The following is a 26269-nucleotide window of genomic DNA, read 5'->3' on the forward strand; positions in this document are numbered from 1 at the left end:
GCGTCGATGTAGTCGAACTAGATATTTCGCCTGGAGGGTTCGATGACGTGTTTCGATCCTCATTGTTGTTTGAACGATTGTTTCATATTCTAGTATTCCTACAGTAGACGTTTCATTGTGTTTTATAAGAAACATTTGTTGATACTAAACAATTGAAAAAGCGAATAGAATAACGTAGCCCACGTAGTCTTATAATACAACTAAATTCGTTGGTTAAACGGTAAGACATAAAATATTTGAATAAAAAAGGCGAGAATTCAGCTGAAGTGACAGCAGCGTTCACACAAACATAGTGAGTGCGAGTGAGAGTTCTTCTATAATAATATCAACGGCAGAAATAGCATAGATTGTACACGGTGTCGTAAAATTTAAAAATAAATATTACTGTTAGTGTCAGTTTATAAGGTTAATTTTTTGGAATTTCCTAAAAGGGCAGAATATTTTTTAAATGTCGTTGTCACTTTGATTTTAATTTTTTAAATAAAGTTTTGATTTTCAGATTCAAATGTGAATAACATGAGTAATGTAGGCGGTTTGGAAAATTCTGCCAAGTTAAATAAACCCAAACCAGAGGAACCAGAAGCGCCTGAAACACCAGAGGGACCAAAAGCCCCTGAAACACCAGAGGAACCAGAAGCGCCTGTAACACCAGAGGAACCTGAAGCTCCTGAATCACCAGAGGAACCAGAAGCCCCTGTAACACCAGAGGAACCAGAAGCCCCTGTAACACCAGAGGAACCAGAAGCCCCTGAAACACCAAAGGAACCAGAAGCCCCTGTAACACCAGAGGGACCAGAAGCCCCTGAAACACCAGAGGAACCAGAAGCCCCTGAAACACCAGAGGAACCAGAAGCCCCTGTAACACCAGAGGGACCAGAAGCCCCTAAAACACCAGAGGAACCAGAAGCCCCCGAAACACCAGAGGAACCAGAAGCCCCTGAAACACCAGAGGAACCAGAAGCCCCCGAAACACCAGAGAAACCAAAAGCCTCTGTAACACCGGAGGAACCAGAAGCCCCTAAAACACCAGAGGAACCAGAAGCCCCTGTAACACCAGAGGAACCAGAAGCCCACGAAACACCAGAGGAACCAGAAGCCCCTGTAACACCAGAGGGACCAGAAGCCCCTGAAACACCAGAGGAACCAGAAGCCCCCGAAACACCAGAGGAACCAGAAGCCCCTGAAACGCCAGAGGAACCAGAAGCCCCTGAAACACCAGAGGAACCAGAAGCCCCTGAAACGCCAGAGGAACCAGAAGCCCCTAAATCACCAGAGGAACCAGAAGCTCCTGAAACACCAAAGGAACCAAAAGCCCCTGAAACACCAAAGGAACCAAAAGCCCCTGAAACACCAAAGGAACCAAAAGCCCCTGAAACACCAGAGGAACCAGAAGCTCCTGAAACACCAGAGGAACCAGAAGCCCCTGTAACACCAGAGGAACCAGAAGCCCCTGAAACACCAGAGGAACCAGAAGCCCCTGTAACACCAGAGCAACCAGAAGCCCCTGAAACACCAAAGGAACCAAAAGCCTCTGAAACACCAGAGGAACCAGAAACCCCTATAACACCAGAGGAACCAGAAGCCCCTGTAACACCAGAGGAACCAGAAGCCCCTGAAACATCAGAGGATTCAGAAGCTTCTGTAACACCAGAGGCACCAGAAGCCCCTGAAACACCAGAGGAACCAGAAGCTCCTGAAACACCAAAGGAACCAGAAAACCCTAAAACACCAAAGAAACCAGAAACCCCTGAAACTGAAACACCAGAGGAACCAAAAGCCCCTGAAACACCAAAGGAACCAGAAACCCCTGAAACACCAGAGGAACCAGAAGCCCCTGAAACACCAAAGGAACCAGAAAACCCTAAAACACCAAAGGAACCAGAAACCCCTGAAACTGAAACACCAGAGGAACCAAAAGCCCCTGAAACACCAAAGGAACCAGAAACCCCTGAAACACCAGAGGAACCAGAAGCCCCTGCAACAACAGAAGAACCAGAAGCCCCTGAAACACCACAGGAACCAGAAGCTCCTGAATCACCAGAGGAACCAGAAGCCCCTGAAACACCAGAGGAACCAGAAGCCTCTGAAACACCACAGGAACCAGAAGCCCCTGTAACACCAGAGGAACCAGAAGCCCCTGAATCACCAGAGGAACCAGAAGCCCCTGAAACACCAAAGGAACCAGAAACCCCTGAAACACCAGAGGAACCAGAAGCGCCTGAAACACCAGAGGGACCAAAAGCCCCTGAAACACCAAAGGAACCAAAAGCCCCTGAAACACCAAAGGAACCAGAAGCCCCTGAAACACCAAAGGAACCAGAAGCTCCTGAATCACCAGAGGAACCAGGAGCTCCTGAAACACCAGAGGAACCAGAAGCCCCTGAAACACCAGAGGAACCAGAAGCCCCCGAAACACCAGAGGAACCAGAAGCCCCTGTAACACCAGAGGGACCAGAGGCCCCTGAAACACCAAAGGAACCAGAAGCCCCTGAAACACCACAGGAACCAGAAGCCCCTGTAACACCAGAGGAACCAGAAGCCCCTGAATCACCAGAGGAACCAGAAGCCCCTGAAACACCAAAGGAACCAGAAGCCCCTGAAACACCAGAGGAACCAGAAGCCCCTATAACACCAGAGGAACCAGAAGCCCCTGTGACACCAGAGGAACCAGAAGCCCCTGAAACACCAGAAGAACCAGAAGCCCCTGAAACACCACAGGAACCAGAAGCCCCTGTGACACCACAGGAACCAGAAGCCCCTGAAACACCAGAAGAACCAGAAGCCCCTGAAACACCACAGGAACCAGAAGCCCCTGAAACACCACAGGAACCAGAAGCCCCTGAAACACCAGAGGAACCAGAAGCCCCTGAAACACCAAAGGAACCAAAAGCCCCTGAAACACCAAAGGAACCAGAAGCCCCTGTAACACCAGAGGAACCAGAAGCCCCTGAATCACCAGAGGAACCAGAAGCCCCTGAAACAACAGAAGCACCAGAAGCCCCTGTAACACCAGAGGAACCAGAAGCCCCTGAAACACCAGAGGAACCAGAAGCCCCTGAAACACCGGAGGAACCAGAAGCCCCTGAAACATCAGAGGATTCAGAAGCTTCTGTAACACCAGAGGAACCAGAAGCCCCTGAAACACCAGAGAAACCAGAAGCCCCTGAAACACCAGTGAAAAACCAACCAACCGATATGGATATACCAGCACCTACCCCTGACAATGTTGATGAGAAGCCAATAAACGAGGACCCAAACATGAACCTTACGACAGCTTCCTTTCAAGTTGGATCATCAGATGAGAGTTCAGAGTCGTCGGATGATGAGATGGATGGAGGACCACTTGTTGTGCATCAGCAATCTCCAAGGGAGGATCTAGCAGAGGATTTAAAGCAAGCATTGAAGGAAAGGGAGGAAAAACAGAAGCCTGGTAATTTAATTTTATCTTTTAGGAATACAAGTAAAATAATAAAATTAAGTCAAAAGGAAAGTAATTAAAATTTTAAAATATTTTCAAATTCACCCGATTGTTTATTCTATCAATCCAAGGTCTATTACATGACAAGCATTCTACAAGGTGTATGAAACAGAACATCCGTGTTATAATAACTGTCGTTACCCCGCCATGCGAGGATAAATAAGTTATATACGTGGTAACTTGTAAGCGAGCACAAGGTGTATGAAATAGAACAACCGTGTTATAACGACTGTCGTTGCCCCGCCATGCGAGGATAAAGTAAGTTACATACGTAGTAACTTGTAAGCGGGCACGAGGTGTATGGAACAGAACACCCGTGTTATAACGACTGTCGTTGCCCCGCCATGCAAGGATAAATAAATTACATACGTGGTAACTTGTAAGCAGGCACGAGGTGTATGAAACAGAACACCCGTGTTATAACGACTGTCGTTGCCCCGTCATGCGAGGGTAAATAAGTTACATACGTGGTAACTTGTAAGCGGGCACGAAGTGTATGAAACAGAACACCTGTGTTATAACGACTGACGTTGCCCCGCCATGCGAGGATAAATAAGTTACATACGTGGTAACTTGTAAGCGGGCACGAGGTGTATTAAACAGAACACCCGTGTTATAACAACTGACGTTGCCCCGCCATGCGAGGATAAATAAGAAACTGACTTTTAATTAAGTACAAGAATAAACAACTCCCCTCCCCCCCAGCCACCCCTCCTCCTCAGGAAGACCTCCAGGATGAATCATTACGAGCACGACGCGCGGAGGACTTCGTCGATCTTCCACCAAAACTTCCTCCCAAGCTCCGAGAAAAATCTTGCAGCATCCCAACCAAGGAGAAATCGCCTTCCATATTTCATGTTAAGGATAAGGTTGACAATTATTATTCTAAAGTGTTTTCTTATTAAGGGTTTTCATTATATTGCTAAGTTTGGTTATTTTAATTTTGCTCATGGGTTAGGATGAGCTCATAACATCAGAACTTTTTACAACAAATAAAGAGGTGTCCCAAAGTTTTTAAGTTGAGATTTATCAATATAATAAATCGTGGTACTTGACTTTTTTATTTTTACTAGTTAAGAAGTTTTTGTAAGAATCTCATTTAATGGAGTTGTAACTTTTGCAATTGACAGACGGCAAGCTTGGGCCGTGGCATGTGGTCGGACGATGATGTAACACCTTCCATTCCGAGTAAATCACGAACCATCGGAGGGAGCCATCCACCCCCGGATAGGATTATTGACTTCACAAATACGGTGAATTAAGATTATGATGTCATAATCATCATCAGTGTATGATGAGTTGTACACAAGTGTGGACTACCCAGCTCTCTTTACACTGATGATAAACCAAGTGAAACATCTCCATGTGTCTCTTCTTAAAGTCTTTTTATCCATTTTTTTAATATTCTTGTTTTTTTTAATTATTGTTTGATTGACAGGGTAAAAATAATAAGAATCAAAACAAGAAGGGAAAGAAAGAGAAAAATCGGTAAGTATTTATGATATAACTCGACAGTGAGCATGAGGTGTATGAATACACTATGTGTGTCTGGTGTATAAGAAGACACCCATGTTATAACTTGACAGTGAGCATGAGGTGTGTGAATACACCATGTGTGTTTGGTGTATAAGAAGACAACCATGTTACAACTCAACAGTGAGCATGAGGTGTATGAATACACCATGTATGCCTGGTGTATAAGAAGACACCCGTGTTATAACTCGACGGTGAGCATGAGGTGTATGAATACACCATGTGTGTCTGGTGTATAAGAAGTCACCCATGTTATAACTTGACAGTGAGCATGAGGTGTATGAATACACCATGTGTGTCTGGTGTATAAGAAGACAACCATGTTATAACTCGACGGTGAGCATGAGGTGTATGAATACACCATGTGTGTCTGGTGTATAAGAAGACACCCATGTTATAACTTGACAGTGAGCATGAGGTGTATGAATACACCATGTGTGTCTGGTGTATAAGAAGACACCCATGTTATAACTTGACAGTGAGCATGAGGTGTATGAATACACCATGTGTGTCTGGTGTATAAGAAGACACCCATGTTATAACTCAACAGTGAGCATGAGGTGTATGAATACACCATGTGTGTCTGGTGTATAAGAAGACACCCATGTTATAACTCAACAGTGAGCATGAGGTGTATGAATACACCATGTGTGTCTGGTGTATAAGAAGACACCCATGTTATAACTAGACAGTGAGCATGAGGTGTATGAATACACCATGTGTGTCTGGTGTATAAGAAGACACCCATGTTATAACTCGACAGTGAGCATGAGGTGTATGAATACACCATGTGTGTCTGGTGTATAAGAAGACACCCATGTTATAACTCAACAGTGAGCATGAGGTGTATGAATACACCATGTGTGTCTGGTGTATAAGAAGACACCCATGTTATAACTAGACAGTGAGCATGAGGTGTATGAATACACCATGTGTGTCTGGTGTATAAGAAGACACCCATGTTATAACTTGACAGTGAGCATGAGGTGTATGAATACACCATGTGTGTCTGGTGTATAAGAAGACACCCATGTTATAACTCAACAGTGAGCATGAGGTGTATGAATACACCATGTGTGTCTGGTGTATAAGAAGACACCCATGTTATAACTCAACAGTGAGCATGAGGTGTATGAATACACCATGTGTGTCTGGTGTATAAGAAGACACCCATGTTATAACTCAACAGTGAGCATAAGGTGTATAAATACACCATGTGTGTCTAGTGTATAAGAAGACACCCATGTTATAACTAGACAGTGAGCATGAGGTGTATGAATACACCATGTGTGTCTGGTGTATAAGAAGACACCCATGTTATAACTCGACAGTGAGCATGAGGTGTATGAATACACCATGTGTGTCACGTGTATAAGAAGACACCCATGTTATAACTAGACAGTGAGCATGAGGTGTATGAATACACCATGTGTGTCTGGTGTATAAGAAGACACCCATGTTATAACTCAACAGTGAGCATGAGGTGTATGAATACACCATGTGTGTCTGGTGTATAAGAAGACACCCATGTTATAACTCGACAGCGAGCATGAGGTGTATAAATACACCATGTGTGTCTGGTGTATAAGAAGACACCCATGTTATAACTTGACAGTGAGCATGAGGTGTATGAATACACCATGTGTGTCTGGTGTATAATAAGACACCCATGTTATAACTCAACAGTGAGCATGAGGTGTATGAATACACCATGTGTGTCTGGTGTATAAGAAGACACCCATGTTATAACTCAACAGTGAGCATGAGGTGTATGAATACACCATGTGTGTCTGGTGTATAAGAAGACACCCATGTTATAACTCAACAGTGAGCATAAGGTGTATAAATACACCATGTGTGTCTAGTGTATAAGAAGACACCCATGTTATAACTAGACAGTGAGCATGAGGTGTATGAATACACCATGTGTGTCTGGTGTATAAGAAGACACCCATGTTATAACTAGACAGTGAGCATGAGGTGTATGAATACACCATGTGTGTCTGGTGTATAAGAAGACACCCATGTTATAACTCGACAGTGAGCATGAGGTGTATAAATACACCATGTGTGTCTGGTGTATAAGAAGACACCCATGTTATATCTCGACAGTGAGCATGATGTACACACCTTACAGGCCCACGGCGAACGACACATACAAACGACAATCGATGATAAGTCTTCAACCTGAACCACATGGTGATGATACATCGGATCCGTACGACAGCGTGCATGAGGACGACGACCTGAATAAACTTATACTAGAAGCTAACAGGTTGTTTTTATATTGTTGAGGGTAAACTGTGTTTTTTTACTTTATTAAATAAACTTGGTGGCCAAACAATGCAGTTGCATCATTAGATGCGTTTAGCAGGATGCCGGCGAAGCGTCGGGAATACACCATGTTTTAATACCAGATAAGCAGTTGAAAGATTACTTACATTATGCCTGGTAGCAGAATGGGGTTTCATAGGCTACGTAGAAGGTTGTATATTATATAAACTTAATCTGGATTCGTCATTACTCTATTGATGTCAATATTCCAGTAATGTTATTAAACTGATGATGTCATTACACTGATGATGTCATTACACTGATGATGTCATTACACTGATGATGTCATTGCACTGATGATGTCATTACACTGATGATGTCATTACACTGATGATGTCATTACACTGATAATAACAATATACCAACAACCAGCTAACCAGTGTTGCACAATTACAGTTTAAAGATACGCGGTCAACATGACAGAGTTGAACCTGTGGAAACACTGTTTCCATCTTACAAAAGAAGCCACCAGTTGAACAAGGAGTTAAGGACGGATCTGACCGGAGCGTTCGCGAAGTTAGCTGCCGACATTGAACCAGTGAGTTTATATGATGTCTATGGGGGATGTTTAATATAAGGTTTCTATGTTTACAGGTAGAAGTTATACGAGATGCTGAACCAGATATTATGTAAGTAAAAATTCTGGCTTATTATTTACCCTTGCATGGCGGGGTAACCACAGTCGTTTTACGGTTTATGGTTTACACACATAAAATTTAAATCCCTAGCCCCAAACTTGTGTTAATCACACCTACTTAATTTGAGAAAGATGTTCTTACTAAGTGTTTTATATATATGTATATAAAAGTATTTTTAGTATTTCAGTAATTTGTTTTACACCTATTACCAATTTAAAGTGTATTTTTTTTTAATTTGAAATTTGAATAACCACCGTTGTTAGCGGGAATTGTGTGCCCACTTCTTCCCATAATCCCAAGATAAAAGTTTTATCTAAAAAAGTGGGTTGAAATATATCTTGAATGCACAAAAGTATGAGTAAACAAACTAAATTTGTTCTAGGTCTTACTGCTGTTAAGCAAATGGTGTTTCAACATAAGAAATTTTTTTTTTACTTTTGAAAACGATAGTGAGGATCATGTTGTTGTCTCAGGTTAGTTCGTGAGATCCCGGTTAAAAACGCTCGAAAGCGAAAGTCCGGGTTGCCCGAGGATTCTCTTCCTACGTCACAAGATCCACTAGATGGCGATGATGAGATCTCCCTCGCTGAGTCCGACTTCAGGTAATAATTGTTGTCGACAGCGAGCATAAGGTGTATGAAGCCACCATGTATGGTTTGCATCACCCGTGTTATAACTCGACAGTGAGCATGAGGTGTATGAAGCCACCATGTATGGTTTGCATCACCCGTGTTATAACTCGACAGTGAGCATGAGGTGTATGAAGCCACCATGTATGGTGTGCAGCACTCGTGTTATAACTTGACAGCGAGCATGAGGTGTATGAAGCCACCATGTATGGTTTGCATCACCCGTGTTATAACTCGACAGTGAGCATGAGGTGTATGAAGCCACCATGTATGGTGTGCAGCACTCGTGTTATAACTTGACAGCGAGCATGAGGTGTATGAAGCCACCATGTATGGTGTGCAGCACCCGTGTTATAACTTGACAGTGAGCATGAGGTGTATGAAGCCACCATGTATGGTTTGCAGCACCCGTGTTATAACTCGACAGCGAGCATGAGGTGCATGAAGCCACCATGTATGGTTTGCAACACCCGTGTTATAACTCGACAGCGAGCATGAGGTGCATGAAGCCACCATGTATGGTTTGCAACACCCGTGTTATAACTCGACAGCGAGCATGAGGTGTATGAAGCCACCATGTATGGTTTGCATCACCCGTGTTATAACTCGACAGTGAGCATGAGGTGTATGAAGCCACCATGTATGGTGTGCAGCACTCGTGTTATAACTTGACAGCGAGCATGAGGTGTATGAAGCCACCATGTATGGTGTGCAGCACCCGTGTTATAACTTGACAGTGAGCATGAGGTGTATGAAGCCACCATGTATGGTTTGCAGCACCCGTGTTATAACTCGACAGCGAGCATGAGGTGCATGAAGCCACCATGTATGGTTTGCAACACCCGTGTTATAACTCGACAGCGAGCATGAGGTGCATGAAGCCACCATGTATGGTTTGCAACACCCGTGTTATAACTCGACAGCGAGCATGAGGTGTATGAAGCCACCATGTATGGTTTGCATCACCCGTGTTATAACTCGACAGTGAGCATGAGGTGTATGAAGCCACCATGTATGGTGTGCAGCACTCGTGTTATAACTTGACAGCGAGCATGAGGTGTATGAAGCCACCATGTATGGTGTGCAGCACCCGTGTTATAACTTGACAGTGAGCATGAGGTGTATGAAGCCACCATGTATGGTTTGCAGCACCCGTGTTATAACTCGACAGCGAGCATGAGGTGCATGAAGCCACCATGTATGGTTTGCAACACCCGTGTTATAACTCGACAGCGAGCATGAGGTGCATGAAGCCACCATGTATGGTTTGCAACACCCGTGTTATAACTCGACAGCGAGCATGAGGTGCATGAAGCCACCATATATGGTGTGCAGCGCCCGTGTTATAACTCGACAGCGAGCATGAGGTGCATGAAGCCACCATATATGGTGTGCAGCACCCGTGTTATAACTCGACAGCGAGCATGAGGTGCATGAAGCCACCATATATGGTGTGCAGCACCCGTGTTATAACTCGACAGCGAGCATGAGGTGCATGAAGCCACCATGTATGGTTTGCAACACCCGTGTTATAACTCGACTGCGAGCATGAGGTGTATGAAGCCACCATATATGGTGTGCAGCACCCGTGTTATAACTCGACTGCGAGCATGAGGTGTATGAAGCCACCATGTATGGTGTGCAGCACCCGTGTATTAAACCCCTTGGTTTCCCACCCCGAGGATAAACAAATACCTTAATTGACAGAATGCATGAGACCATGCAATCCTAACATATATTATTTCTATGTCAGATTCCCAGTACCTCCCTCTAGTGTTGGAAAGATGGATGGGTTGTCGGCTAACGAGGTTTATCCCTCTGACTACACGGACTTCGAATCGGCATCGGAGTCCGACCACACAGAGGTCGAAAGCAGGATAGAGGTTCGTTGGTTTCCATTAACTTGTTTATTTATCGCAACATAAGATCCCAGTTGTATGGACGAAACATAGAATTACTAGAAAATTTTTTTTTTGGTTTCTATTAAGTAGTTTTTATCTCCAAAGTTTGCCTTACAAACAACGAACATGGAATACCATGCACAGTAAAAAGGTTTCAAAAATGTTAACAATTGTAAATTGTTTTTTCTCAAGTATTTTACCTGTAACATTGTTTTCGCTGCTGTAAATTTACTCTTTGCATATAGCGTGTTTTAACGACTGTAGTTTTGCTGCTAATTTCAATCTCTTGTTTGTTTTAATTAATTCGATCTTCACTGTCATATCTTAAAACAAACATTGTTAAACAGAGTAATTGATCTTGAGTAAAAACGCTGAGGCTCAACGGTGAGTCAGCATTTATTCCCATGATGTCATCCTTATCTCAATTTAGGTAAACCCCCTTAATTTTGACATCACGCCTTACGATACTGTTGCTGATCAAGAGACTGACTGGGAAATCCCCAGAACCAAGAAAGGTAAATATATTAGATGTCTATGGTGATGCCAATAGGTTAAAGCTTGATTCCGAACCCTGGTAGCTTATATTAATGTGTTTAAGGACATTAAATGCAACTGCTCCTGGTCAATATGGGGTTATTTTATACGTGGTAACTTGTAAGCGGCACGAGGTGTATGAAACAGAACACCCGTGTTATAACGACTGTCGTTGTCCCGCCATGCGAAGATAAATAAGTTACATACGTAGTAACTTGTAAGTGGGCACGATGTGTATAAACAGAATACCCGTGTTATAACGATTGTCGTTGCCCCGCCATGCAAGGATAAATAAGTTACATACGTAGTAACTTGTAAGTGGGCACGATGTGTATGAAACAGAACACCCGTGTTATAACTACTGACATTGCCCCGCCATGCGAAGATAAATAAGTTACATACGTAGTAACTTGTAAGTGGGCACGATGTGTATAAACAGAATACCCGTGTTATAACGATTGTCGTTGCCCCGCGATGCAAGGATAAATAAGTTACATACGTAGTAACTTGTAAGCGGACACGATGTGTATGAAACAGAACACCTGTGTTATAACGACTGTCGTTGCCCCGCCATGCGAGGATAAATAAGTTACATTCATTCAAATAAAAACACTTAATTTATAACCAACACCCGCGTTATTATGACATCACAATCCCAGATGATGATGAAACAAACCTCATTGTGAGCGAAGATTACCAAATATGCACCGACCTTCGCAACCGAAACACTTTCCCGCGGAGACTTCACGCAAATAAACCTGTCGCAAAGTGAGTTCTTATTTTATTTAAAGGAAAAATTGGTTAGTTAAGATCTGGTTGGGGTTAATGCATCTTGATTGGTACACAGCTACATATAAATACACGCACATTATTAAGTTGGTTTTTATCTGCCTTACTTTTGTTTAAAGCTTTTTCTCATTTTTACTTTTAACTTATTTTAACAATTGTTGTTTTCTTGCATATTCTGATACCTTTGGTATTTTAATTAATTTTATCTTCGCTACTCTTCCGAAAAAGTAAACAAAACCTATGTTGCATTTATCTATTTTTGAAACGAAAACTTTTAAAGCATTTTTAAAAAACATTTTTTTTGACACTTTAAATGTTTTTTAAGGTTTTAAAAAATTAATAATTTTTTTAATTATTTAAAAAAGCCTAAATTTAACTTTCGTTACTTTTCACCACTAGAGAGCGCACCAGTCTCCACACGATGGCGATAGCGCTCACCGACCCTTCAGCGCTCTCAGCGACCACGGAATCGAAGCGTCGTGCTCCGTCGCACTTCGTGGTTGATCGACCGCAGATCCTTGTCACCCGGGGAACCACTCACCCAGATGGGGGTTACGAGCCCCAACACCATGAACCCCATTTCCAACCAAGGGTCAAAAGTAGAACGAAGTCGGAAGGGAATTTGGTGAGAAAAACAAAAAAATCGTTTACTTTTAGTTTTTTTATTATTTTATTATAAAACTAGATAACCATCATTTTAATAAAAACAATGATTTTTTTTTGTTAAAAACTCAAAATTTTTTCAGGTAATTTCCGAACCCCAAGTAGTTCCACAACCCCAGGTTATTCCCAAACCCCAGGTAATTCCCCCAGCCCCCCAAATCCATGTTTCCGTCACCCCAAACTCGGACAGTGATGCAACAACGCTTGGTAACCATGGTAACTTGAGGATCAATCTTCTTCCCTCTGAGGATCCAAACATTATCAACCTTAATATTAGGAATGATGCCATCAATCGTGATGTCATACCACCAAGTCATGACATCATCATACCACAACAATCGGAGCCTGAAATCTCACCTTTACAAGTAAGAAATGAATTATTTTTATTAACAATAAATATTAAGATTTAATGGTTCATAAAAGTATATTGTGTTTGATTGACAGGAGGCGTTTGATTGACAGGTGTGTTTGATTGACAGGAGGTGTTTGATTGACAGGTGTGTTTGATTGATGGGTTGTGTTTGATTGACAGCTTGTGTTTGATTGACAGGTTATATTTGATTGACATGTTGTGTTTGATTGACAGGTTATATTTGATTGACAGGAGGTTTTTGATTGACAGGTTGTTTTTGATTGACAGGTTGTTTTTGATTGACAGGTTGTTTTTGATTGACAGGTTGTTTTTGATTGACCGGTGTGTTTGATTGATAGGTAATATTTGATTGACAGGTACAACCAATGACAGAGATGACAGCGATCACATACAGACCGACGACCCCCCCAACCAACCCAAGTTCACCGCAACACAGAGTGGTTGATATTCCACCCGTGGCTGCTATTACACATGGTAGGCTAGCTATGATAACTTTATACAATAAGTAACTTGTGTAAATTAACGGGTGTATAATATGACCGGTCTCCATACTGCCATTTTTAACAAGATGAACAAAAACATTTTATCATTTAACCCCTTGGTACATTTAATAAAAGAAACCCCATTAAATAGATTATAACTGTATTACCATTTAATATGTTTCTATAGAACAAGAACTTCCTCAGCAAGTTGAGGTACAACAGGGTGTCCCAATTTACCCCACCCTGTCCCGACATACCCCTGAACATCCCAAACATATTGAACCTGTGGTTGTGACATCACAAAGCCACTTTGTCCAGGATCGGCCAATCAGTGACGAGCACGTGGTCATTGAGGTGGAAACCATGGATAGGAGACGAAGGTAGGAGCACGAGTGGCACAAGTGGCACGAGGTGCACATGGATCATATAGTGAATACGCATTTATTTTGGGGTTGGGCGCATAAAGTGATGCAATGTGCACCAGTGACACACGGGGGTAATGGGGTTTGATGGGCCCGAGTAGCACAGGGGTGCACGTGGGTGCACATATGGCACAAGATACGAGATGTGTAAGATGCACATGATGGGGGAGTGCATGAGAAGTAGGGAGGTGCCAGGAGCATAAGAAGGAAACACGTGGAGAGACTTTATAGTGTGGGGGATACACTTGGTGGTATAAGAGCACAAGGTGTCCAAACACCACTGACATTGAGGGTCTCACTCAAAGAAATGTGGAACCTTGTTAGTTAACCCACCTATGTTGTTTCATCCACAGATCAAGCGAAGGGAAAGGTTTACGACACGGTGGTGACAGCGGAATTGATCTTTCTAATTATGATAATAACAGGTGGGTGTACCAAAATAATTAGATATACAACCAAGGACAGCCATTGTTTGAAAACAATGGTCAATGGACGCCATCTTGTTTCCCACATGAGGCATGAAATGCATCAACATGGGCGCCAGTGGATATTTTGCGTATTTTAACTCTTTTTAGACCTTAATCCATTTTTTGTTCAATAGTTCAAGTCCGGCGCCGTGGCATAGTGGTTAGCGCGCCTGCCTGTAACCCAGAGGTAATGGGTTCTAGGCTCGACGCTGCTACCATTGTGGGCGTATGTGTCCTTGGGCAAGACACTAAACAGCAATTGCTCCAACCCAGTGGTCACTAATGGGTTGTCCAAATTATCAGCCATACATAAAAAAAAATAAAAAATCCCTAATTCATAGTTGTATTATAGGATACAGGAAACAATTACGATGCATCAGAATAAAAATAATGGAATATTTTACAGGCAGACCAAAACTCAAGCATTCGCTTTTTAAATGTAAATATTTAAAATTAATGCAATGCCGGTGCCAAATACATTAAATATATATAATTGTGTATCATAAATAACCCAAACAATGCCAAAAAATGAGCAAATATGTCTGTTTCACTTGTGAAGTTCAACGATGTTTGAGCGGGGAAACATGTGGGAAACAAGATGGCGGCCTTGTCCTTATTTGCTGATATCTATGTTCTTTTGGGTGTACAGGGTTTATAACCATTGTCGTTGCCCCGCCGTGCAAGGATAAATAAGTTACATACGTGGTAACTTGTAAGCGGGCACAAGGTGTATAAAACAGAACACCCGTGTTATAACGACTGTCATTGCCCCGCCATGCGAGGATAAATAAGTAACATACGTGGTAACTCGTAAGCAGGCACGAGGTGTATGAAACAGAACACCAGTGTTTTGACGACTGTCGTTGCCCCGTCATGTGAGGATAAATAAGTTACATACGTGGTAACTGGTAAGCGGGCACGAGGTGTATAAAACAGAACACCCGTGTTATAACGACTGTCGTTGCCCCGCCATGCGAGGATGAATATATTTGATATTATCTGATTCACATTATGACATCACAGAGACCGATTGTCTTCGGATCCATCTGAATATGACATCAAACGAAGATCATCCAAGCGTGTCTTAACGAAAGGTGATTGTTTAGTTATGGAAGTGGTTTAGTTTATTTCTATCTCAGAGGTAGCGGGTTCAAGGCCCTGATACTATTGTGGGCATGTTTGTCGTTGGACCAGATATTTAAGCTTTGTGATTGTTTATTATAAGTGTGAAAGAGATCTTCTGGCAATTGTTGGTATATGTTGTTGGTGCCAGGTGTGTTATAAATGTGAAAAATTATATTTATTATATTTCTATTGTTAATTAACCTTTGACCCCCAGATACCCTTCAATCCAGCAGTCCTTATATGGAATGGTACAAACGTCATTATTTGAAACCATCGTGTTGCCATCTTTTCATTAAGCACATGCTATGTGCCATAAACATCATATTTCTTATTGTAAGTTATATGTTATTTTTATTGTAAAATTTAAATACAAATTTTGTTAATGTTTTTTTACTTTTAAATTTAAATAATTTCTTTAAAATTGTTTTTTTGATCAGTTTTTTATATTTTAATTAAACTAAGTTGGTTTTTATTCTTCTTGAATTGAGATTTAAACAATTCGATAAAATTTTAGATTGGTTATTATATTTGGTTGACTTAAATTTTAAATTGAAAAAATATTTTATTCTTTTCCATTTTAACTAAAATAAAAGCATTTTTATATTTTTTTTTAACAACCAAATTTATTTTAGGTTGGTTTATGTTTGGTTGGTCTGGGGTTATGGGGGTTCATTAGCCTTTTGACCTCAAGTAACCCCAAGACATGGAAGTTGTTCATACTTGACCCAATGTTCATTGTTCTTATTGTTGGCGTCATAATGACGTTTGTGACAAGTTTGGCAATCGTGGGGATCATGAAGGACAGTGTTTGTGTCATCAAGTAAGTTGTGATGTCATAAAGTAAGTTGTGATGTCATCAAGTAAGTTGTGATGTCATCAAGTAAGTTGTGATGTCATCAAGTAAGTTGTGATGCGGAGTAGTTCAATATAATACATACATATTCCACATATAATGGCATCAAGCCTTTATTTAAACAGAATCTTTAAATACAAAATCAATCTTAAATATGAATATCAAGGTTACAATTATCGAGTATAGACTCATTATACTATAGCAGATGTTTCACCAAGTCTACTCAGTCTTTTACAAGCACTGATGATGCCAACAGTTTTAATTATGATGTCATAATACACAGGTGTTACATCACAATGCTGATTATCTTGTGCATTCTTTTTATTGCTGGTGGGATCGCCTTCTGGATATTGAGGCCACAAGTTTCACAATTCGTAAGTTTGTGTTCAATATATTTTTTTTTTACCTATATAGATGAAAAAAAATATCTTTTTCTATTTATATTTATATTGTATTGTAGGATTTAACAGCCATGTTTTATTTGAAGCTTTAGTAGTTTCTACCCGTTGCATGTTTTAAACTTTTAACGACTGTTGTTTTGTTGCTAATTCCCTTCTCTTCATTGTTTAAATTAATTTGATTTTCACTATTGTATTCACGGAGATAAATAAACATATTTATATAATTTGATAAATTCCGGAATCATAACGACTGTCGTTACCCCGCATGCGAGGATAAACAAGTCAGACAACATCATTATCTTTGCCAATATTTTTCTAAATTTGGTCCAAATTGTCAGCTTACATCCATTTGGTAATCCTTTAGCTGGGGCCACACAAAATTTTGATTTCAAATTGTTTCTTAGGTCTCACTGATACCCATTGTCTAATTTTTTTGGAAAAAGTCGGGCGTTCGTAAAAATGGATTTTCAAAATGTGTGACAACATGTTTATAGCTAATGTTAACTTATAACTAGCGCACACATTACAATGTAATAACTCCCCCCTGCAGACGACAACTTCGTTATCTTCGCTGATATCAACGTACAACTCGACCAACCGGAAAGCCTCGTCCTTCGTGGTCGACCGACTTCAAACAATGCTCCTTTGTTGCGGATCCGTTAATTACACGGATTGGAACCGGAACAGGTGAGCCATCTTGTCGGGGCAAGTTGGGTCATGTTTCTGCATGGGTGGGGTCCTTGGGTTTAATACATAGTTGCCCCATTACCCCAACACCCTGTTTATATACAATGTGACCATCCTGGCTTCCTGGATCATATTACTAGAACAAACCATTGTTTATAAAAATAAGCTTCAATAAATACAAGGTATCTATTACTTGTGTCCGGCACAGAGGTTGAGGGTTCAAGGCTCGACGCTGCTACCATTGTGGGCGTATGTGTGATTGGGCAAGAGACTTGACGGCAATTGCTTCAACCCAGTGGTCACTAATGGGTTGCTTAAATTGTTGGCCGTAGAGTAAAATAACCACCCACAAAGTAACATACGTGGTAACTCGTACAAGTTACATCCCTATCTACAAAGCTTACCATCAAGGTTTGTTATATTACACACTTACAACTTCCAATACATTACAGAGACTATGATTGCAGGAACCCAATCAACTGCTCTCTACCCCCATCTTGCTGTGATGACAACCAGGTATAGAAATAATATAAAATATAATAATTCCCCAGTCGTGGATAAATATTTCTATTAATGTATTAATTATTTCACTAATTGACAAACAATATTTCCGCAACAAAAACACAAATTAGTTAAAACCTCCGGACTTTACATTGAGATTGAACCTTGCTTTAAACTTTCTTTTGTTCAATATTTTTTTGTCTTAAAATTTTAACAAAAAAAACCTTTTTTTCAGGATGTTTGCCTTGGAAGTGGTGGTAAGTATGACATCATAAACCTTATTGTGTTTATAGAATATTTAACAATGAATATCATTATGACATCACAGGTCGACCTGGATGTATTGAATCTATGACATCATGGATAAAGAACAATACCCCGTTGTTGGTTGGTGTATGGGCGGGTCTCATTGTCGGTTTCTTTATCTTTCAGTTTGTTGCCGTTCATTTTCATGTAAGAATATTCTGGCTTGTGTATTTAAGTTGGTGTGTATGGGGTATAACACGGGTGATTTGTTTCATACACCTTGTGCCCGCTTACAAGTTACCACGTATGTAACTTATCTATCCTCGCATGGCGGGGCAATGACAGTCGTTTTAACACGGATGTTCTGTTTCATACACCTTGTGCCCGCTTACGAGTTACCACGTATGTAACTTATTTATCCTCGCATGGTGGGGCAACGACAGTCGTTATAACACGGGTGTTCTGTTTCATACACCTTGTGCCCGCTTATAAGTTACCACGTATGTAAATTTGTAGGTGATTGTTTTAATGTACAGCTTGTAGCTGACAATTTAGACAACCCATTAGTGACCACTGGGTTGGAGCAATTGTCATTAAGTGTCTTGCCCAAGGCAGCATTTTGTTGCAGCGTTGAGTCTTGAACCCACCAACTCTGGTTATTATATGAGTGTTTAGTTAACACCCGTGATTGAATGAATCCCACTCATGTATCCGTAGCATTGTAGCAATGTATGTTTAACAGCCGCGTATTTATTCCCAAGCACACAACATAACATCTACGTTTCTAGATTCGCGAAATAACTTTCCACCGAGCGCTGCGCGAGAAGATTGCTTCGTACCAGGCCGGTGATGGTGACATCACAGATACCTCATTGTCATCGAGCGAATCAGAAGACGAGGACGATGGTCGTCAACGGCGACGAAAACGACGGAGCTATCGCGTCAATTCCGGATTTGTTGACGATTAAAAAAAAATTTATTAGTTTTTTTTTTGATCTGCCTTTGCTATTTTGAACTTGACTTTTGTGTTTGTAAATAGTGGTGATGATGTCATAATGCTGTTTATTATTCACAATGGAAGATATATATGACAATGTACCATTTATGACATCATAGTAGCATTAATGACATCATGAATACTGCTAAAATATTGTCGACTGCAGAAAATTTACAAATAAACTACGGCTAGATGTGAATATTGCGACAATGATTCGGAAAACTAACTGGCAACACTGGTAATAGTTAAACATAATGGATACTTGGCGAGGATCAATTACAGAGATATAAGCAGTGATGCGCAATCAAAATACCTTGGCAAAAACCATCGGTCACAAAATTATTCCACAGCAAAAATAAAAAGTACGTTAAATTATTTGTATAACAAAGGTCACCGAATATAAAATTAAACAAATTACTTTTGTTCCTCCCCTGCAGTAAAAGCTTTCACTCCAAGAAACTTCTTGTAATAACTTGGTAGGGTCGGCCTACCACGTGGGGCTGTATGGGGGTAAAGTGAGTGGTTATTTCATGTATGGCGCAACTTGTACCCACAAGACACCTATTTACCACGTATTCTAACTTTGTAGATGGTTGTTTTTCTGTTTGGCTGACAATTTAGACAACTCAATAATGAACGGGGTGGAGTAATTGCTGTAAAGTGTCTGGCATAAGAACACATACGCCAACAATGGTAGCAGGGATGTGCCTTGAATCAGTAATTAATAATTTATTTTTCTCCAACCCAGTGGTCACTAATAGGTTTTCCAAATTGTCAGCCATACATAAAAAATCACCCACAAAGCTACATTCGTGGCAACGAGGTGTATGAAACAGAACACCCTTGTTATAACGACGTATAAAACACACAACTTACACCCACACATAACAATAAACACAAACCTGGTTGTTCGTTTGTCGTTTCTTTGTTTGGTTTTTGCTTATTCCTCTTAATTTCACCATCGTTGGATAACTCGATGCCGGTTGTTGGGGCAACTTCAATGTCTTTATGGGTGGTCTGCACCAGTATGTGTGAGGATAAATATAATATACTCGACAGTAAGCATGAGGTAAATATATCGCTGGCAAAATTTTAAACATTGGCAGGACAAACAAACCGTATCGCTTCTTGCTGCCACGTAGCAATGTTTATTCCTTAAGAAGGCAACCACTTGGTGGCTGCAGTGAGCTAAGTAGTTAAACACCATAAAAATAATAATTTGATGTATTGCATAATATGTGAACAGCATGATAGTAAATTAGTTGCCATTTTGTGCCAAAAATAACAAAGTAAAAAATGCATGTTAGGTATAAGTTTTGGACACATAATGGTTTGCCTCCTTATTGAATGTGCAATTGTATATATGGTAAATCTACTCTGATGAAGCAGCCAATTTACTATCATGATTTTCACATAATGTTAATACATTAAACTAGTTTTTTTTAAAGTCTGGCTGATAATTTGAACAACCCATAAGTGACCACTGGGTTGGAGAAATTGCCAGTAAGTGTCTTGCCCAAGGACAAATACGCCCACAATGGTGGCAACGTCGAGCCTTGAACCCATTACCTCTTAGTTAGAGCCAGGCATGCTATCCACTTTGCCAAAACATTAGATGAATATATGGGGGGTGTAGAGAAATATCTACACCAACTCGATAAGTTTAAAAGAGATAACAATACTAACTCTCCACTAGTAATTAAGGAATAAAATTAATCTCCCATTTGTGGGATGTTGGTCACTTACATTAGTATTCTTTGGTACGAACACTAGTGATCCCGGGTGCCACGTGTTTCTATCTGTTAATAATAAGCAAGGTTACAGTGACTTTTTTACAGTTTACCAAGTTTACCAAGCAAACTTTGGCCTTAACCCCCATGGGGCGCTTTACCCATACGAAACCAAAATACACAGAATTAATAACAGTGGTGGACAGGTAGTGGGTCTGAGATATTTTATTGGCACAGATTGTAAAAGGACTGAACACCTTATCTTACTTTAATAAAAGTGGACAAATAATGTTCGGACAACTTAATGTATGGTAGGGTGGGGGAAGATGGGACATCTTTAACATAGAATATCCAAATATCCTGATTGTGTTTTAAACAACTAACAGCAGTCTATGAGAGACGTGAGGATACGGTTTTATAATTCTTTGAATTTTCTTTGTTTATTACCAAATGGGGCGAGAAAATAGAATGAAAAGGTGTCCCATCTTCCCCCACCCTACTATATATTTAAAAAAAATATTTTTTTTAAAATTACTTTGACTTTTTATTTTCTTTTTTAAGGCAAAAGGAATACTGTTATAAAACATAATAATACATAAACTTATTTCACATAAAAGTGCTTGGTACAGTTAAACAAACATAATATACCATATATATGTATAATTTGTATATTTGAAAATTACTTTGACTTTTTTCTTTCTTTTTCTGTGAGTTTCTCATTCTTCTTATTTGGGCGTGCAGTTTTTCGATTTCGATCGCTGTTTTGTCAGTTTCGGTGAGTGGGCTCTCCTGCGCCATCGTGTGGTGGTTAGTTATAATAGGAATCAAGGTTTTAAACAAAAGAAAATTTTTTAACTTTGTTTAAAATTAAACCTTGTATATATTGTTGCCAACATGCAGGCTAAATTGGTCGTGGAATTTGTATTTAATTGATTATGTTTTGTTTTTTACTGTTGTAAATATTAAAACATGAATGAATGTAACTTATTTATCCTCGCATGGCCGGAAAACGACAGTCGTTATAACACAGGTGTTTTATTATACACCTAATGCCCGCTTACAAGTTACCACGTATGCAACTTATAAATGTTGTTTCCATCAGGCATATTTTGATAAAACTTATCGCAAATTATTTAAAATTAAACATTCGGATTGAAAGAGATCTTCTGGCAATTGTTTTATATGGAATTCTAAACGCAGGCATTTCCTTGGACAAGATACTTAACGGCAAACCATGATGGTGTCTCACTATAAAGAAATCTTCTGATATTTTTTGTTTGTGAACTTAAAGGATCTGCTTGCCACATATAACGCAGCATTGACAGGGTTTGGCGTTAAGTGTTTTGCCCAAGGACACACATGCACAATGATAGCAGCGTCGAGCCTTGAACCCATAACCTCTGGGTTAGGGCAGACATGCTAACCACTATGAACGTACACCACAATGGTGGCAACACTGATTAAATCTCGTTAAAACTAAATTACCTGTTTAGGGAAGTTATTTGCGTTGCGATCAAGTTTAGCTGACTCATCGATATTCTGCTGAATCGTTGTGATGCTCCCACCATTAGAGGGCAGTGAAACGCTCTCGTATTCAAGATCATCCAACTAATCATAGAAATCAAATAAGAAAAAAATAAATTTTGGTTTCTATGTCACATGAGGAAATCAGGGCACCTTACTGATAACACTACTGACTTAACATTAAAAAAGAAATATTTCAAAAAATATTTGTTTTTTACCTTTGTTCTATTTCCCATAACAGGGAATTCCCCATCCAACAAAAACAATGGTGGTGGGGGGAATTCTTCTTGTTGTAATTCTTCTTGTTGTAATTCTTCTTGTTGTAATTCTTCTTGTTGTAATTCTTCTTGTTGCACGTTTTGTTCTGTTTCTTTTTCTATTAAGGCAATTTCTATTTTATGTTCTTCTTGCTTATTTTCTTTTTGTTTCTTTTCTTGTAGTTTTTCTTCTTGTTGTTTTTCTTCTTGTTGTTTTTCTTCTTGTAGTTTTTCTTCTTGTAGTTTTTCTTCTTGTTGTTTTTCTTCTTGTTGTTTTTCTTCTTGTTGTTTTTCTTCTTGTTGTTTTTCTTCTTGTTGTTTTTCTTCTTGTTGTTTTTCTTCTTGTAGTTTTTCTTCTTGTACATTATCTTTCTGTTTTTCATATTTCTACAAAACAAACGAAATTTAAAAAAAATAACAAAAACAAACAAAGAAATCACCATTTCTTCCAACATCAAATATTCCTTTCCCTCCTTTATGATGTCACTGTAGATTGACGGGTCTATGACATCATCATCGGTGATTATGATGTCATCATCATCAACAATGAGTACGTCCGGTTTATGTTTCTGTGATTTCTATGAAGTTAATCAACCATAACAACGAAGTTAACGGGTCGGGGCAACTTTTGTGATGAATAAAACATGAAACATTGATGTTGTATCATATATAGGATTTAGCGTTTATGTTCAACTTTAGTTAGACAACCCCTTAAAAACCTCCTGACTAAGAAGCTGAACACAAGGTATTCTATACGGACGAGGTGCTTGTCGGTGGCCTGGAACCAGAGTTGTCCGATTACCCCAACACCCCCTGTTGTATATATTTGTCCCATCATACCTGTCTCACTGGTTTGTGTGGAACCCCTTCCCCGTTCACGTGATTCAAATCATCATGAGTTTCATCATCACGTGAACCATCACGAACATGATCTACAAACACAAGGTTAGCAACCTCCCACAAACCTCAGGCTCGCTCATATTTACCAACGCTTGTAAGGCTGCTGTCATGTAACTCGATGATGTCATCAAGTTCATCTATGATGTCATCAGGATCAATTATGACATCATTAACTTCCTTTATGACATCACCACCTTCATTTGTGACATCATGAGTTTGTTTTGTGACATCATCATTTCCCTTTGTGACATCATCATTTTCTTTTGTGACATCACCAGTTTCTTTTGTGACATCACCAGTTTCTTTTGTGACATCATCATTTTCTTTTGTGACATCACCAGTTTCTTTTGTGACATCATCATTTTCTTTTGTGACGTCACCAGTTTCGTTTGTGACATCACCAGTTTTCTTTATGACATCATCAGGTACCTTGGTGTGCATCGTCGGTTTGATCGGAGCTCGACGCTTTGTTACCTCTGTGTGATGTCATAATGTGATTAATGTAAAAAAAATTACAACTTTCATATTTGCTGGTTTATGAAATTATTTATTTAATTAATTATATTGAAATATCTTGTTTGCCACCCAGCAACACTTCATCAGGGTTTGACAAATTAAAAGACAAAATCTAAAAAAGCCGACGAATGTTGGAATTAAATAATATTTTATACCAAAGTATCGGAAACACTTTATATATTATGCCTGGTGGTGAATGGAACACAATATTTATACTGACATTGTGTTTGTTCATATAACATTATGACATCATAATTACACCATTGTTGTTTAATTAGTTTGCAAACAATCAATAATAAAACTAGTTGTGATGTCATAATGCTAGCTTAGTGATGTCATAATACAAACACAATCTACATATCAAGCTTCTGGAACAGTTTAATTGTGATGTCACAGACATTCCATTATATTAACGATAGCAGTTTGATTGTTTATCTTTGTTTCGTAACAATGGCTGAAATATGTCAAGTGTTTGAAGTGGTTTCCTTATATGGTAGCGTGGTTAAAATGTACATGGTGTTTGGATGGTTGTAAATACACCATCATATACATGGTGTTTGGATGGTTGTAAATACACCATCATATACATGGTGTTTAGATGGTTGTAAATACACCATCATATACACATGGTGTTTAGATGGTTGTAAATACACCATCATATATACATGGTGTTTAGATGGTTGTAAATACACCATCATATACATGGTGTTTAGATGGTTGTAAATACACCATCATATACATGGTGTTTAGATGGTTGTAAATACACCATCATATATACATGGTGTTTAGATGGTTGTAAATACACCATCATATATACATGGTGTTTAGATGGTTGTAAATACACCATCATATATACATGGTGTTTAGATGGTTGTAAATACACCATCATATATACATGGTGTTTAGATGGTTGTAAATACACCATCATATACATGGTGTTTAGATGGTTGTAAATACACCATCATATATACATGGTGTTTAGATGGTTGTAAATACACCATCATATATACATGGTGTTTAGATGGTTGTAAATACACCATCATATATACATGGTGTTTAGATGGTTGTAAATACACCATCATATATACATGGTGTTTAGATGGTTGTAAATACACCATCATATACATGGTGTTTAGATGGTTGTAAATACACCATCATATATACATGGTGTTTAGATGGTTGTAAATACACCATCATATACATGGTGTTTAGATGGTTGTAAATACACCATCATATACACATGGTGTTTAGATGGTTGTAAATACACCATCATATATACATGGTGTTTAGATGGTTGTAAATACACCATCATATATATATGGTGTTTAGATGGTTGTAAATACACCATCATATACATGGTGTTTATTTATTTTAATTAATATATAAGATGGATTCCATGATACTTGTTGTATTTAATATACGTGGGTTGTATATACACTTACATACAAGCCTTATACACATTACACATGCACACAACATGCATATAAAAAAACACAAAATCTTTTTACACACACAAATATAAACAAGTTATACATACAACTTATAAACATATACATGATGTATAACAAGATACACACACAAACACTAACACACACATCATAATCGCAAGACACCACAATGACAATACTTCATAGAAACAACCCCGTTATGATATTTAACTTTTCGTTGAAACTTTTTACCTAGAAATATTTCGCTGCAGGGTTTATTGTGATGCGATAGATAGCATTATGATATCATAGCAGTTCACTTTAAATTGTGACATCATAATTACCAATTGTTACAACAGTTGTTATTAGTTTCAAGAAAACTTAAATATGGAAAATATCCAGAAAATATGAATGAATGAAATACAACTATGGGTGTCAGCAAAAACATGTAACTACGTTAAAAATAAGAAAACAGGACAGTGACATGACTGACACCTAGTGTTAAAAATAACATTAAGCAAATAAATAAACTAAACCAATCGTCAGCAATGTTAGGTTTGCAGCTGGGTTTATTTATTTAAATATCTTCGCAAATTAATGCTGAATCACAAATATGATGAATTAAACCAATAAATGCAATAATGCTAAATATTTAAATATTTCACTAACTTGGTAGGGTAATAGGGTAATAATAAAGCAAAGTCAATTTGTTTAAATTATTTCACTTACTTGGTGGATCATTTTGAATTGCTTTCCTTACTGGGGGGGTGGGACGTGGGGGGCCAACTTTAGCGGGTGGGGGGATTTTCGGGGAGGGGCAGGTCTTGGAGGGGGTGATGCTGGGGGTTCCCCTGTTTTGGGG

The 26269-nt window shown here is 39.4% G+C and overlaps 2 protein-coding genes across 3 annotated transcripts; one reads left to right on the plus strand and one right to left on the minus strand.

Moving 5' to 3' along the window:
- The first annotated feature begins 482 nt into the window (after window positions 1–482).
- On the plus strand, window positions 483–19252 carry LOC149725605 (uncharacterized). Of its 2 annotated transcripts, XM_089891423.1 has the most exons (26): window positions 502–586; window positions 641–3430; window positions 4184–4347; window positions 4609–4731; window positions 4917–4966; window positions 7149–7286; window positions 7742–7883; window positions 7940–7974; window positions 8457–8585; window positions 10366–10495; window positions 10944–11028; window positions 11707–11815; window positions 12236–12461; window positions 12583–12864; window positions 13229–13346; window positions 13542–13734; window positions 14130–14201; window positions 15267–15337; window positions 15583–15701; window positions 16001–16188; window positions 16505–16595; window positions 17173–17309; window positions 17762–17825; window positions 18046–18067; window positions 18139–18263; window positions 18845–19252. In XM_089891423.1, exons 1-26 carry the CDS (start codon window positions 517–519, stop codon window positions 19022–19024), a joined length of 5853 nt encoding a protein of 1950 aa, XP_089747549.1. In that variant the 5' UTR covers window positions 502–516; the 3' UTR covers window positions 19025–19252. The 2 variants fall into 2 exon arrangements, with proteins under 2 accessions (XP_089747548.1, XP_089747549.1); XM_089891422.1 differs by having other exon boundaries at window positions 483–3430.
- LOC149725606 (uncharacterized) lies at window positions 19032–26269 on the minus strand. The gene is made up of 10 exons (XM_089891425.1): window positions 26137–26269; window positions 23551–23940; window positions 23405–23496; window positions 23005–23133; window positions 22526–22951; window positions 22269–22391; window positions 21467–21572; window positions 20800–20852; window positions 19956–20070; window positions 19032–19553 (listed from the first exon to the last, which is right to left on the minus strand). Exons 2-10 carry the CDS (start codon window positions 23903–23905, stop codon window positions 19468–19470), a joined length of 1485 nt encoding a protein of 494 aa, XP_089747551.1. The 5' UTR covers window positions 23906–23940; window positions 26137–26269; the 3' UTR covers window positions 19032–19467.

Source organism: Ciona robusta, chromosome 13 (assembly GCF_009617815.1).
Source record: "Ciona robusta chromosome 13, ASM961781v2".
Lineage (NCBI taxonomy): Eukaryota > Metazoa > Chordata > Ascidiacea > Phlebobranchia > Cionidae > Ciona > Ciona robusta.